General features: G+C 36.7%; 1 protein-coding gene across 2 annotated transcripts in view; it reads left to right on the top strand.

The window, feature by feature from the left end:
* THADA (THADA armadillo repeat containing) overlaps positions 1-15,912 on the top strand; it is a 170,468-nt gene that overhangs the window by 108,803 nt on the left and 45,753 nt on the right. For both annotated transcript variants that reach the window (XM_085315841.1, XM_085315840.1), the window contains one exon: positions 11,641-11,726. In XM_085315841.1, the coding sequence (XP_085171967.1) occupies positions 11,641-11,726 (86 nt within the window). The remainder of the gene's footprint in view (positions 1-11,640; positions 11,727-15,912) is intronic.

Genomic DNA, 15,912 nt, shown 5'->3' with positions numbered 1-15,912 from the left:
GAGTGGGCTTTAAAATGGAAAAAAAAAAAAAAAAAAAAAAAAAAAAGGTAGTTATTCACATGTGTAACTGAGTAGTAAAACCCCTCATCATAAAATATTGTGGATGCTGAAAGTTCATGAACTTTAAAAACTGACTGGAGAAATTAATGGAAGGAAAAGGCATCAAGGATAATGATAGATTTAACTAATTGTATTAATTAAATTATTAATCACAAACGCACTAGCTCTGGCTCAGTAAGTCCATCTGTGGTGTTTCGTGGAGGTTGGGAGAGTATTTCAGGAAACCATCACTTCTTACTTGCCCTGTTTTTACACTTTTTGTTATGCCTCTGCTGTTGGTACTGTCAGGAAGGGGGCTGGCTAGAGAGCCCCTTGCTCCAGGTACAGTCATTCTTACGTTCCTTCTCTTCAGAGAAGGCAAAAGTGTAATAGAAAATAGTTGATTAATAATCTCGTAAGGAGATAACTTAATGTCACAGATACCACAGTGTGGTTATTGTTTGAAAAAAAGTATTATAGGTACATGCACTATTAATCTTAAATGAGTTAAAAAAGCAGTCTGTGAATTTGAAATGGGGACTTATTTCCAAAAGTGTACTCTTCTGATCTTAGGCTTATTTGCATTCAATCTTCATTCATGTTCTTGTGTTAGTTCTGCAGAGCTATTTCTGGCTTTTTCAGCTGCATATTTCCTTTATCCTATGGAACATCCACTATGAGATCCTCCTATTTTTTTGCAAGATTTTAAATTCTTGAATAGTTATTAAAAATGAAGTGGTGTAAAAAAGCATGAGAGTCTATTACATGTATATATTAATCTCTTCCCTCCTTCTCTCCCACCTCCAGATGTCTGAATTTGCTTTAGGGAATAAAATAATAGCTCACTCTCCCCAGGAAGTTAAATTTTTTGAAAATACGTTTCATAGAATGTGGTTTTTTTTCAATTGGTATTGTCCGTCTTTCCATTGTTAAGCCAAACTTATGGGATTAACTGTTTATTCCCCTTTGTAGAACATATTAAAGTATCAGAAAAAAAAAACTCTTCTCATTTCTTATTTTTTGTACATCTTTGAGATACTAACTTTTTGAGTATTCAAAAGTAGTATTTCTGTTTTTGATGTTTGGGTGAACTTTCTTCAAGTCTTCCACTGACTTCTCAAAGTGAAATTTGAAATGTTTGACTTCACTTACAGATTTATCCTTATACTGTATTTTCCAGCAAGTATGGGAGATGCAGGCTGTTTGAGAAGAACAGAAATATCAAAATAGATGAAGTCTGTTTGTTGGAGGACTGAGGTGATAGAATGAAGTGATGGAAAGTAGTCTGATGAAAGCTATAAAAAATAATATATCAGGCTAAGCCTTTGAAAAAGTTCAAAGGTCTTTCATATGGGTAAAAAAGAGTAGAAGTTGTTTTTAGCTCAGCTGCATACCAAGGAGTTACAAGGCTAACTGTAGGTGCCTTCTGCTTTATAAATATAGAAAGCTAAAAGTGCAGCTTTTGGAGCTGGTAATTTGTTACACAGAAGTCCAGGAAACATGTGTCTTGTTTCATTGTAGCCTTTGGCATGGCTAAGTGTTAGTATTGGAAAACTGGTGAAATCATGTCATTGCACAGCTTTGCTGAAGGATGCAGCCTCCCAATGGGTTTAGTTTGATTCCCCCCACCGCCAGCTTCAGTCTTACTGGTGACAACAGGAGGGAGGAAAAGACTTTAGGTTCTGCCAGCCATCACATAACGTATTCTGTTAACTTCTAGGTATGTGCCATTTCTTAGCCAAGAGCTTGTCTGCACAGGGGAGGTTTACTTTTAAGAAGGATGGTTCCGTGAAACTACATGGGAGTTAGGATGGGAGATAGCACTGGACAGAATCAGCTGGCTTTCACTTTGCAATGAGTCACCAACTTGTCTGAGCTGGATTGCCTGTGGTGTACATGCTTAGCTTTATAATCCACATATCCCATGGCCTTTTGTGCTGCTGCTCAGCCCTGTGTGTTGTGGACGGGACCACTAAAAATATCAGTGGGTTCTCATGTAGGGGCACAAGATTCAAGCTCATGTAACCAGTCCATGCAAAGTGATTCCAGGTTTGGGTTCAAAACTGGATTCTTTTCCCATTGAGATACTTGCAACTCAGTTTTCTCCAGGCTGACTCTGGAGTGACCCAGCTATACCTCTACCTTGAATGAGGGAAATCTCACAAGCATTTTGTAGTACTAGAGAGTACTATGACCTGCCAAGTTGATGGCTGTTGCATTCCAGCAAACCTGTAGTGACCTCCTTCCCCATGTGCTTTTGGCAGCATTATGTGAGTTGACAGATGGGCAAGTGGCTTTACTCCCTTCCTAGAAGGAACTTCATGTGAGTTGAGTTAGACCTCCTCTTTGGAAAACAGGAATGTGGCCTCAGTATGGTGTCAGGTCCTCATGGCTCAAGGAACGTGACCTGAACGTGCCTTTCTTCCTCTCGCTGTCTCAAAGAACAGACAGCACTAATCTCTAATGAGCAGACTTAGGGACAGAACAGTATTTTGTGTGGTTACGGTGGAGGTTTCCAGAGGTGTATGCGGGTGTAGGTGCAGCATGCTTGTGAATTGTTCGCAGCTTTTGCAAGCAGACATGGTGTGATTTATGGAAGGGGGAGGGCTGAAAGGGGGCTTTTTTACAGTAAGAAGGCAACAAATAAGAAAACAAGATTATTCTTCTTGGCAGGGTAGTCCTTCTCTTTTGATAGCTTCATTGTTTTTTTTTATCTTTTACTGAATCGATACCAACCTTCTTTTCCTTCAAAGGCCACGTCAGTCATCTTCCTATTTTCTAGCTTTTCCATTTTTTCATTTCTGTTTTTAAAGCCTACAGCTGTCTATTACATTGGGAAATAGTTAATCATATTTGTTCATTAATGGCCTATATGCATAATGTATCCATGTTCAAAATTTGAAAATAATTTTAATGACTGAGCCTGGCTCTGTGGTAATCTACTGATCAGGATTCATTAGCCAGACTGCAGCAATCTTGTATGTGTGCGCTCTTACCCAGTAGCAGACGTTAAGTGAAAATGATATTTTTTGTCCTGTTCCAGTTGAAAAGGAAGCATGCCAGTATGAACAGTTACTGCATGTCAGTAATGGTAGAAATTTATTAATCCACACTTTCTTAGCCATATGCTTAATACAGTCTGGCTCATCTTTTTCGTTACTGCTTTTGAGAGTAGAGTTGTAAGTAATCTCACTCACCATAAAAGTGTTCTTGGAGGCATCCGTTTAAATCTTACATGCTTTTAGCAGCCTAATTAAAATTTCTGTGCTACTCTAAGTCCACTCTTTCACTAGTTTTCATCATGGTACCTTTAGCTCAGCTACAGGTGCTTTATTTAGGTAGTTAATGATGGCTTGATTTTGAACACTTACTTTGGATATCAATAGAGATGTGTTTAAACTTCAGACAGAAGTTGAAGATGTACTTTGCGTAAGATAAAACATTTGACATAGGTTCACAAGCATGCTTCTAACTTAAATATGAGCATTCAGGGAATACTAAGAATTAAGAAACGTTGTTAAAGATATGTTTCCTCCAACACTGCAGCATTTAGAGTAGGCAGAAAATACGTACAATTACAGTTTTTGGACATAAGTCCTTACTCATATCCACAAATGTTTTCCAATAAATAAACAAAAGAGTTTTAGTAACATCTATTTTACAGGCCAAATTCATCCCTGATGTTAATTGTGTAAAATTTGGTAAATTTGCACATGGGATTAGTTTGACCCCTCAGATTTTTAGGATGGTGTAAAAGTATCACATAAGGTTCTTATTAAAAGAACAAAAAAAGAAAGCATACAGAATTATTTTATCAAACCAGCATGCTCAAAAACCAACAACAAAACACAACCTTCCAGTTATATTCACCAAGGACAACCAGAGTACAAGTTAGTTTTTTCTTAATATCTGAAACTCAGAATATTCTAAGTAGTATTGTTGTGGAAATAATTTGTGTAGCTTCCCTTTGAAGCGATAAATTCCCTGCCCTTATCAGGGGGCTGGGTACCGTGAAACGGGCTTTAGTGATAGAAAAAGTGAAATCACCAGACCAGTAACTTCCACTTTGAGGAAACTGCTCCTTCTAGTGCAGGACAAGCTGATCTTGCAGAACGGGCAGGGGGCTGTTCATGTGGCACTGACTCCAAGAAGGTGCCAACAACCCAAGTAGACAAGCAGATTTACTGTTCTGAGATGTTTGTGTTTATACGCGGGTGTTCCTTCACTTCCAGGAACTCAGCAAGGATTACTTGTTAGTGTTGGCTTCATATTTTTTAAATGCTTTCCATTAACATGTAGGTCTGTTGGCCATGTTGTTCACTGATGTGCTGGTTTTGTATTACATGGTTAAAAATGTTATGGCCAAAGTTTAATAATTAAATCAATTATTAATGTCTCTTCAAGAAGACCAGACAAAAGTCGTGCATCTTTTGATGTTGTTGTTTTAGTGCTACATGACGTAGGCTCTGAGGGAAAGTACATCAAAATATGAAGGCTGTAATTCTGTGCAAATGTACCCTGAAATAACCCCAGTCTTTAGAATACTGCAGAGTTTGAAAGCTAATAACCAAAACGGCGGAAGATTTATCTACTAATCAGCTGCTAACTGTATGCGCAGGTGTAATTTCCATAAGCTTCGTGGCCTCCATGAGTGACCCATGCTCCTTTTCTAGATCGCTCTGCAGGTGAAATGTGGCCAATACAAGGACAGCTGGGCCTGGTTCATCAGCAACCCCATAGGGAAAAAATCCCCTGGCCAGCCCCCTGAGGAATATGTAGTGTTGGCTGTATCGAGATTCAAACATCACAGCAGATGCACCACTTGGTGCTTTTAAAAGATTTTTAGCTAATGATTCCCTGCAGGTTTTCCCAAAGTTGTCAAAAAGATGTCAAGGAAATTTGCAGGGAGTTAAATGTGGCCAGTTTTATTCAGTTCAGTCGTAAATAGTGTGCTGGTCCTTAATAGTTCAAGTTCTGTGACAGTATGGCCAATAATGTAGCTGAAGATCTTGCACTGTATTGTAGTCTCTTTAAGTCTCTTAGTGTATAGAAGTAGTAGAGCAAATCATGTTACAATCAGGTCTTGTTTCTTTAGAATAGATGTGTCACATGTTGTCCTTACAGCTCTGTGCAGGGGAACGAGAGGCGTAATTGCAGGCAACATGTAAAAAATCTGGCGACAGAAAGGAAGAGTGCTTTGCAGAGGTTTGCCGCCCTGCAGGAAGCAGGGAGCTGGCATTTGACGCACTCTAAACCTCAGGTTTCTCTTCTCAGTGTGCCAGCCAGAAGAGCTGAGGTCATGGGAGAGAGAAAGGAGGATTGTGAAACATAAAACACAGTCTCATACACCCTGCCCTCATCTACCAGGTGACATTAGGAAGTGTTTGACTTAATCAAAATTCTTCCCTGCTGTTATGCCAGACCTAGAGGTGAAATTCCAGCCTCAGTCATATGCAAAATGTCAACTCATCAGAAGTTTTTTCTGAGTTCAGAAATGCAAGTTTTTTTCAAAAACACTTTTCCAGTAGCTTCCTATGTGTTAGCCAGAATATGATGTTCTGCAAAACAATCTGTTCTATCTTTTGGAAGCAAAAACTGCACCTAATATTGATAGTGGGAAAGGAGGAGAATTCGGGGCTTAAATTCAGATCCAGCAGGCTGATCTATTTTCTGCCAAAAATTTAAATCAAATTAAATCTAAATTTAATAGCTGTTGCTGAGTATTGTTTTCAGACAACTGTATATTATTGAAAGAAAAGAAAAGGGTGGTGCTTATCTGTTGCTAGTTTTTTAAAATTTATTTTATTTATTTATTTTTTAAGTATGTGTTCTTTCTAAAATACTGTCCTAAAAGTTCAGTCCTGTGAAAGGGTGTTCCTTCCAGAAATTTTAGGCTTTTTTCAGCCTTTCTAAAGGGTCCAGAAACATTTGTCATTCCCATAAATGTGGCACTTTCATTCAAAGGCTGGGGAAGGAGTAGGCAGTTTGTTTAATTAATAGGTAACTTTGGAAGCTGAAGTGAAAATAGCCACACAGTCATAAGAATGATTCTCATCTTATTTTCAAAGTAGTGTGAACTGGCCTTTGGAAGAGTTGTCCTTTTAATCATGCCAGCCCTGGTTTCTGTACCTTGCCTCTTAAGAATGTCTTGAACAGAATGTTTTGGACAGAACACGGGGACGTTTAGGAGGTTTTGTAGTTGTAGGATTTTGCCTACATTTTTAGATTTGCGTGATTCGTAAGCCAAATCTTGTCATCAATTTTTAAAGATTGAAGCTGAGGGTAAGCAATTAACATGTGTAGAGCCTAAGTTGCTAGAAGCCTGTTACATGGTGTATTTCAGCCTGAAAAAAAATGTTTGCTGATGCTCTGTGTAGTTGTTCATTATTTTACAGTGATCAAAACAGTGATATACATGTTACATACTGTTGGGAGGAAACTTGGTTGACTTTATTGTGTTACTTACTCCATAAAGTAGTATTTCATTATGACAAATGAGACCGGCTGTATTCGTAAAGCAGCATTGGTTGAAAGATACAAAGTATTTCAAACTCTTACAGACGCTTGGAAGATGCAGAACACAGCTTTTCTGAAAGCTTTTACAAAAGTTTTTTAGATATGCCTAAGATATCTAACTATACTAAGATCTCTTAACTAAACTGAACTAATTCTCAACAGAGATGTTCTGAGCTTTTTTAATAGACATTGACCAACAGTTTGAGACAACTTGTTAGGACAAGTATTTGGCCTCTTGAGTTTGATTAGCAAACATACTTTTATGGCATTAAATGTTTAGTAAGTATCATAAGTTATTGCATATATATAGTTCTTGTTCTGCTAATAATTTTTCAACATCTGTTTCTTAATGAAGAAAGAATATGAGCAAAGTTAACTACCTCTTAGGAAAATACTGAATTTCCATTGATCTAAATAACTAAAAAGTAATATTGTAAACATTAACACAAACAATTTTGATTTGATAATCTGTGACTTGTATCATCTTGTTTATGTAACAAAATAAACCTACTGCTGCTGCTGTTGTTATTTATATCTATATGAGGTGATGCTTTCTTTTTGGAAAAAGAAGAATGACCAGGAATTAAACAGTTATTGTCTTTTTAAGTCATCTGACTTAAAATGTCACTTTAAAATTGGGATTTGTGAGAATAGAGTGAGAATCTGCTGAAGTTGGGCACCAGAAGTTTTGTGGTACAAGTCCGATATAAAGGAGTCTTGAATGAACTATTTAATATATAGAAATCTGTATGGTTAAATGGTGTCCTGGAATATGAATAGAAATATAAGTAGAAATGGTGCATAAGGGCCTCTGCAGACCTTAATGGTTAGAGGAGCAAGAGGCTGTATATTTAATTGGTTTAAGTTTTTTCCAAGTGTTCTGACAGAATTGAAGCCAAATGAGTGAGCTTTCTATGCTTTTTACTCCCTGTTATTTCTCTTGGAAGAGGAGATAGTTTGCTCCATAATTCACTAATGTTGATCTTTAAAATAAGCACTAATACAGGAGAAACTGAGTTTCAGAAGTTAAACCATATGTTGCTGATACAGTTGAAACCAGGTGTGTGAGCAGGGTATGCAGAAGATCCGTGATCAAATACTGCTGGTTTCTTGCAATAAATGCCAGTTTGGTTTGTGTCGGATTTACTATCCAAAATAAGCAAACGAGTGACTGCCTTAAATTGAGCATGGCTTAACTATAAAAGGTGAATAAAACTTTGTTTAAAAAAAATATTTGCAGAACTCCAAACTGTGAGATTCTAGGATAGATTTCATACAGAAACCTGGGTTACAATCAATGGTACTTAGAGGTGCTAAAGCTAGAACAAAAATCAAAGAGTTTCCAACATTACTGTACATTACAAAGCCAGCTAGGAAAAAAAAAAAAAAAAAAAGGCAGTATTGTACATTAAGTTTCTGAATCTGGCAATTCAGATTTACATTTAGAAAGTGGGAATATCTTTTGAAGGATATGCTTCCTAATTCACATACCAGGCAGTTTCTTGTTTGAAATAAATAGCTTCTTTTCAGCTTCAATGATATAATATTCTGTAGCTGCTTAACTTGGGCCTCTTCATAGAAGTTTGAATGTGAGCCCATGGATTTAAAAGCTAACAAAAAATTCTTTCTGCAGGTGGCTTCAAGTGTTTTCTAATTTAATATTCACATACTAGAATTGAAAATACAGCTACAACAAAGTCTGACTACCCTATCCCCAATTATTTGTTCAACCTTAATGATACAAAATTGGTTAGTTGTGGAAGACTTTATTTTCAAGATCTAATCCAGAAATCATCTATAACATGTCAAAATTAATGATATGGAAACTGATAACTCTTCTTTCAGATTTCTAGCTGGAGTTTAACCATGCTATTTTTTTAAAAAAATAGACTCTTAGCAAGCATCTATAGACTCTTAAAAATCTTCATTCTTCTGGAACATTTTTGACTTAGGTTGTTCCAGTCACCCTGCATCTTCCATGGAGTTCTGTGATGATCTACTGGGGACATAGAGGCTCTTTCTCTTAGCAGTTGTTCGTGAACTGACTTTATTTTCACCTGGACAGTTAATATCTAAATACAGCATCATGAAGGGATACCAGCAACTTCAGAATAAGCTCCGAAGTACAGTGAGATCCCTGCAGTAGGTTGACTATAAAGCCTTGAGTTCTGAATCCAAAGAGGAACAAGAAGTGACAGCATAAACTTCTGAAAATTATTTTTAATGCTTCTGGGCATGACGTAAAGGGTGGGCACTGAGTCCTTAGTACCGTCTGTTTGACTTCACAAATCTGCTGTTGCACCAGCCTCCTTGCTCAAGTAGAGGAAGCGTTACCTTAATGAGGACAGCACAAACTTCTGTGCTGTACAAGCCTGCTATTAGTATCCGTTAGTGGTTTGAATATTGCTTTTATAGCTACATTATATTTTTGTTTGGGCATACCCTTAGGTGCAAGAGTCCTACCATTTCAAGCTTATTCTTTTCAGAGTCAGATACAGTCTATCATCTGAAATGGATGTATGATGTATTTGTTTTCATGAATATCCAAATTGGAAGGGAAGTGAGCTAACTTGGGGGTTTGGGACCAAAAAAGGAAAGAACGCTATTTCAAATGCCTAGAGCTCACACCCTTGCTAGTGCAATGACTTTTTTGTTTGGAGACAGATTTCCTACAAAGCTTGTTTATGAGAACACCAGTTTATTTGGATATTTATGTTAAAAAAGAAACATTTTGTACGATTCCCATTCTCATTGAGTTCTGCATAAACAGGTCATCTTAAATACTGCACAGTACATCATTTGAAATGTTCAGCATCTGAATTTTGGCTGTCAGGCATATTATGCAAATGAAAAATTGATTGACTTTAAACATTGAGGGTTTTGCTACAGTCAGAACAACTGAAAATTCTTGGTTTTGGAAAACTGGATTTCCTGTTCTGTCTGTCTGGCACATACAGCTGAGAATTCACTAGCATCACCAAAGCAATGGAGCAAGCCAAGAACAAACATTTGGCTTTTTCTAAAGTAAAAATGCCTTATTTCAAAGTCAAAACATGAATATGTGCATACTCAAAATTAAGTGGTAAATGCTTAAAGACTGGACCAGAATAAAACACATTTTAGTATTGCTGTTGTCACTTCCTGAGTAATAGTAGCATCAGCATGTTTTTCCCAAGGCACAGTTTGTAAGTTGGAAATTCATTTTCCAGTGAAATGACGGAATAAGTGACTCTTCAATTTTTATAGGCTAGCTAGAATGCAGCAGGCCCATCGTGTGTGTCATTTGAATGTGAATCTCCTGTGGCTATTTTTGTCCATCTTAGAGATAACTACGAGAGACCTCTCAATTTTTGTCTGTCTGTCTTGGCTGACCTGCTTTGACTGGTCTGTTACTCTATTTTCTTGTGGGTTGAGCTTCCTAAACCTTCATCCATTCACACAAATCCGAGTATTTCTTGTTTTTTCTTGTTTTTATCTTTTTTTTTTCCCACACACACATCAGATTTGGTAACAACAGGAAGCCCAAGACACAGAAAAAAAGCTTTACTTAGTCAATGTGGACAGAGGTTAAATATTTCTAATCCAGCTTTTCAAAAATAGACCATATTAGAATGGTTTTGGCTTCTTGTGGTATCGGTTCTTACTGATGTACATCTTCACAGACAGGTTTTTAGCTCTCGTGCTTAAAGCAAACTATAAGAAGCAGGCATGAAGAAGCTTCAGGAAACTCATGTGTGCTTCATTAGTAAGAATATATCTAAAAACTGCCTTTTTTGCAAATTCCCTTCCCCTCAAAAAAAAAAAAGAAAAAAAGAGATTCTCGTAGCACTGTGGTTGACTATATGTTACATGGATGCATAACCTCGTAGCCCATAAAAGTAATCATGGGTAGCTTACCCTTATCATGGAATTTATCTGTGAAGGTTGAGGAGCGTTTCAGGTAACAGGGGTCCTTTTAAACCAGTCGTAGACTGGCTCCTCCGTAGGCAAATCCAGCTGCAAGATTTCTACACAAAACCTTTTCATTTTCGTATCATGATCACAAACCCTTGTAAATTTGCAAAAGTTATTTTCCTGGAATTTTAAAGATGTTACAGAGTTGGGAATGTCTGTTGGAACGTATTTAATTAACGCATTTTTGAATGAGTTTCAAACGTAAAGATAAGCATACAAAGTAAGCGCTAGACAAAATAAAAATGAAGTATTGAACAGAATTAGTCATACTTCAAACTTGTACTGCTTGGTTCTCAGAAGTTTTGTTTTAGTACAAGTACCTTTGGACTCATATGATGAATTCCTGTGTTTTAAACTGGGTTTCCTGTTCACATATTAAGTTATGTTCCAGAGAGGGTTTTCCTGGCTGAAACATAGAGTGATAATATAAAGAAAAATGAAGGTGTTAACTTAATTTTACTTTTGTAATTGAAAAGAAAATGTTTATTGCTTGCAGTTTGAGGGAGCAGAGCAGGAGGTAGCTTATGACCAATGGATACATGTACACAAAATCCCTAATACTAAATTTCAGGAGGAAAAAAAATTTTTTTTAACTTGTTTTCTTCTGGAGTCTTCATTAAAACAATGGTAGAGGTATGGCCAGTAAAGGGATAGATACCTTTCATAGGGAATCTTTTTTTCTTACAAACTCTAAGACCTAAAATCTTATTTTTGTTATTGCAGTTAATTACACACATTATCCATAATCAAAATAAAGATGTACTAATTTCCAAGGCAAACTGCTTCTTCCAATAATAATGAATCGTGTAAACTGGGAGTTGTGGAAATGGATGCAGGAAACTTGTTGTCATTCTACTGTCATTCAGACTGTCATTCAGTCTGGACCAGGATATAAAGCTTAGGTAACTTAGCCTTATTCTTTTGCCTGTGCAGCTTGATTTTATCAGTTGTTGATCTTTGTTAATAGACTAAGTAGACTTAAAAATGGACAAAATAGACTTAAGATAGTCCATTTTTTTATATAGCAATGAACATTTGCATTGATGCATTTTTCCAAGTTGATATGCTTTACTGGTTGTGTCTGAGCACAGGTTTTATAAGGATTTCATCTTTAGTAACTTTGTTTTCCAGGCCAAATCCTTGCTTGGTAACCCGAGCTGCCTATATCGATGTCCTTGTGATACTGAGTACTAACCTGGGGAAATTTCAAAGACCAGGTAAGTCAAATATACTGCTGTATAAATCAGATTAAATTTTTGTGGGGAAATTTCTGAGCTGTGTTGAATCTGGAGAAACAATAATACATTACCTATCTCACAGTATCTGCTGAATGCCGTAGTCCTTTGGGTGTTTCAGCTGCTTTATATAAATGGGACCTATATTCTGCAATCTGGAGAGCTAGTTCTGGAGACTGTTGATGAGACGAATGAGATACCGTTCCCTGTCAGAGGCTGAAACTTGATTTTTGCAATATTCCTAATTACAGAACTGTATTAAAAAAAAAAAGGTAATCTCATCGAGTTTTCTAGAATGTTTTACTGGTGCAAGACTGTACAAACAGAATACTGCTACTCTCCGCTTTCCGATATTCTGCTTGGGAGAGGAATATGCCCAATGATGTTATACCATTGGTCTCATCTCATGTGGTACTGGCCACTGTTTGTGATGGACTGCATGCTTTGCAGGGAGGAACGAGCCTCCCTGTATGGAGCAGTTTCAAGATAGCGTACTTCTAGGGAGAACTTTTTTCCAGACTATTTAATGTTTGTTTTGGATGGGCCCTGTCTACCATCTGTAATTCTCATGTTACAATATATATTTACTTATTTTTGTTATTTGTACAAAATAAAAAGTTTTAAAATCCTGATAAGCCATTGGCCTTGGTGACAATCTTTAGCAATAAATGAGAAAGCATATAGCATATCCTTCATTTTTATTTGAATACTCTTTTGTTAAAGATGGCTCTTCTATGGAATAATAGTTCTTTTACATGTTTTTTTATCATAACACTCTACCTCTGTTCCTCTTTGTAGTATGAATCACTCTAGTCTTTCTGTGTTCTCTTTATATGAAGTTTTTTCTTTGTTTTTGATGATTCTCATTGTTAATCCTTGAACTCTATTTTCATATTCCTTTTTATGATGGAAAAGCCAGTATTCCAGGTGGTGGCTCCTCGTTTGTGTAGTCAGTGAGCATTATTTTGCCTTCACCAGTCTCTTTCCTATTTTTTCCACCTTTGGATTTTTGTCTGCTCTGACTGTTTTTTAAATAATTGCTGCATATTTGCAAAAGCCTTTACTGACTACTTCACACCAGGAAACTCCCAGTTTTTTGTAGTGTCCCTGACTAGTGAAAACCAGCCATTGGACCTGAAGGACTGCAACATGCTGTGGCTGTATTACGAACCATAGCAAATTCATTTGTTTTTCAAAGCTTGTGTGGACTGCTCCAAACACAGGTGCTATGTGGTAGAAGAATTTCCGCAGAGAGAAAGCAGTTATTTTTATGGACTCTTTATGCTCAGGAATAGTTCGTTAGCATTGTCTTGCTTACATTCCTGTATTTATTTAAAATGATATGTGGCAGACAATATATATCTGCTAAGAGTAGAAACTTAAAATGGAAATACGCTTTCAAAAACTTGAAGCTACGTTAGGGACAATGTAATGTATGGAATGCAGAAGCCCTCCTGAAGTGAAGGAGTAATATGTTTATATTAAATACAACCTGAGTGTCCCTAGACAGGTAAAAGAAAGGCTAAACTCAGCATTAAAAAATGAGTGTTTTGAGTCACACGTTTAAATGTTCTGTAAGGAATAGTTATTTACTGAAGCTTTGTACTTTTTTCTCAAATTAAATATCCTACTCATATATATATATCTGTGGTTACGAGCCAATTTTTCTTTGTTTTAATCTTGATTTGTAAAGTTGTTTCAATGAATAAAGGGCGAAGGACAGATCCAAATAAAACTGTTTCTTGATATGTTTATCTAAGAGGCCCCAGGAAGTGCTGTATATGAGCTCCAGGCCACAGGCTGAAACTGATTTTCATCAATGTAAATGGGAATGCAATGTAATGAGCCTGCAACTGGTTAAAATCAGACCACTTCTAATTGATTATGCCTGTCTAAAGGGGCTGCAATTACAAAGAGATTTTCAGAGTACAAACTTGCCTAGTCCTTTTCTATACTGCAGTTATTTTCTGTAAGTGATTTGCTGTCTTCAATTAATAAAATCTGTCTCCTAAAGTGCAGGACAGCCCTTAGGGATTTTACTTCACAAATTCAAATCAGTTTAAAATGTGGGATAAGGAAAGCAGGGAGTAATAGATACCAAAAACATCTTGTCCAACTAAAAATTTATTGCCACCCAAATGCTGATTATTTATCTTAAACAACCAAAAAGCTAGTCAGTCTGATTTGCTGCTTTGGACAGAAGTGTTGCCTGATTCCCATCACTGGAAAAATACCGATTGTTTTTCCTGAGTTGATACGTAAAATCTAGATCCTTTGCTCTAGCTCTTGGTATGCCAGTGTCTTGTGTGCACAGACTGTAAATAATGCCAAGATAATATAAACTTACAAGAATATTTTTTATCCTTTTATCAGTTACCAAATACAATTGGAACAGAGAAGAAACTGAATCAAGAAAAAAAGAAAGTTAAAATACCTAACTAGAAACACTATTTTTGCCTTTATTGGGAGCAAATGAGAGTTCTTATCTGATCTAGGATTATTTGATGAGTTAATGACTACTTTCAGTATTAATTATGGTTAATAATACTATCTGGCACATTTGTTCCTATATACTTTTGATATATTGTGTTCAGAGTAATTTTTTTTATTGACTTAAAATCATACGTGTCTGAGGCCTTTCCAGTCTATTTGGTAGAACAATACATTTTTCTTCCAGATGATGTTCTGGCACTTGTGCCCTGCTAAAGAGCTGTTAAATTATTTCTCCAGACATAAAACAGCACTGAAGTAAGTGATGTAGGAGCAGAGCTTCACTGGTAGCCTGGAATAAGCAGGAATCTAGTAGGAATCTTTGGAGGGAAAAAAATGCCTCAGAGTCCAGGTGAGAGTTACCAAACGTGTGCCAGCTCAGGTGTATATATTAATTATTTCTAACTTCACAAGTCTGGATCAGTGGAGGCAGAAGGAAAGGTCTCTCAAGCTGCAGAATTACAGATCCACGTGACTACCTAAGGTTACACGCTTTTCTGTGAGGCAGTCAGAGATGGGCTTTGCCAGACACAGAATATCAGACTATAGACAGGCTATAGTTGGATATGGTGTTTTTATGGACAAAGTTGCTCTACTCAGTTGAACACATGAGCTTTGGAAGCTCACAGTCCTACTTGCTTTCAGATCTTCTTGTGGAAATGGGTGTCTGAAGCTAAGCAATAAGATGAGAGCTCCTATGGCTATGATCCAGTGGGACTGGCAACCCAGAGACCAGAGCATTAATGGCAGTGAAAGTCAGATCTGGAGTGCTCATCCTTTCTGTAACAGTTGAAGAATGCCTCAGTATAAGATGTTCAAAATTTCTTTCTTGCTGACTTTTTCAGAACAATTTTCTGATAGTACTCTGTCAGTTTAAGAAGGGAAAAATGGATTCAATCCAACTAAGACATACTTGACTACTAGTATACTTTACTACTAGTGTACTTGACTAAGCACATTTTACACAGGGTTACATTCAAAAACAGGCACTTGTCCATAAAGCATTATGTTGTATCCATAAAGCAAGTCAACATAGATTAAGTAAGATGTAGAAGTCAGGAAAAAGATGAAAGAAAAATTTGCTGAAGATTATCCTCCTTCGCTCTTCTTTTGTCCTGTTTGTACACTGTCAGCCTCCTGGCTGGTTTTGCCTGTAATTGAGTATAGCATAGTCAAAATTAATGTTTGATGAGAAAGAGGAAGCCTTTACATTGGATGTCAAAATTGTGAATTTATGATTTATGAGAATAAACCAGGTGAAGTCTAGCCATACATTTTTTCTCTCTGCATTTGGGGGGGGGGGGGGGCGGAATTTATAAAAGTCCTTAGGATTAACCAAACTACACTGTTGTTGTCATCAGTGGGGAAAGAGTTACTCAGTGTTTAGACAACTATCTGTTCTTTTGTCCTTGTACTCCTTCTTTCATGTTTTCGCATATGAAGATATTTTGTGCTTTAAATAACTTATATTGCAATACCATTCTCTTACTGAACTGTATTTGTACTTTTTAAATTAAATGGTATAAAATATATCAGTAGAAATAGTATGCATTATCCAACTTCCAGATGCTTTGCAATAAAAGCACAATAGTTTTTTCAGTAGGAACCTCTGAAATGTTTCATCTGAATGACATAAGTGGCAGGAGTTTTAAAGAACATTTGAAAGCTGAGTCCACAT

Source organism: Rhea americana, unplaced genomic scaffold (assembly GCF_003343005.1).
Source record: "Rhea americana isolate MKP2758 unplaced genomic scaffold, rheAme1 scaffold_44, whole genome shotgun sequence".
NCBI classification, from domain to species: domain Eukaryota; kingdom Metazoa; phylum Chordata; class Aves; order Rheiformes; family Rheidae; genus Rhea; species Rhea americana.
This window is presented reverse-complemented; position numbering and strand designations above follow the sequence as displayed.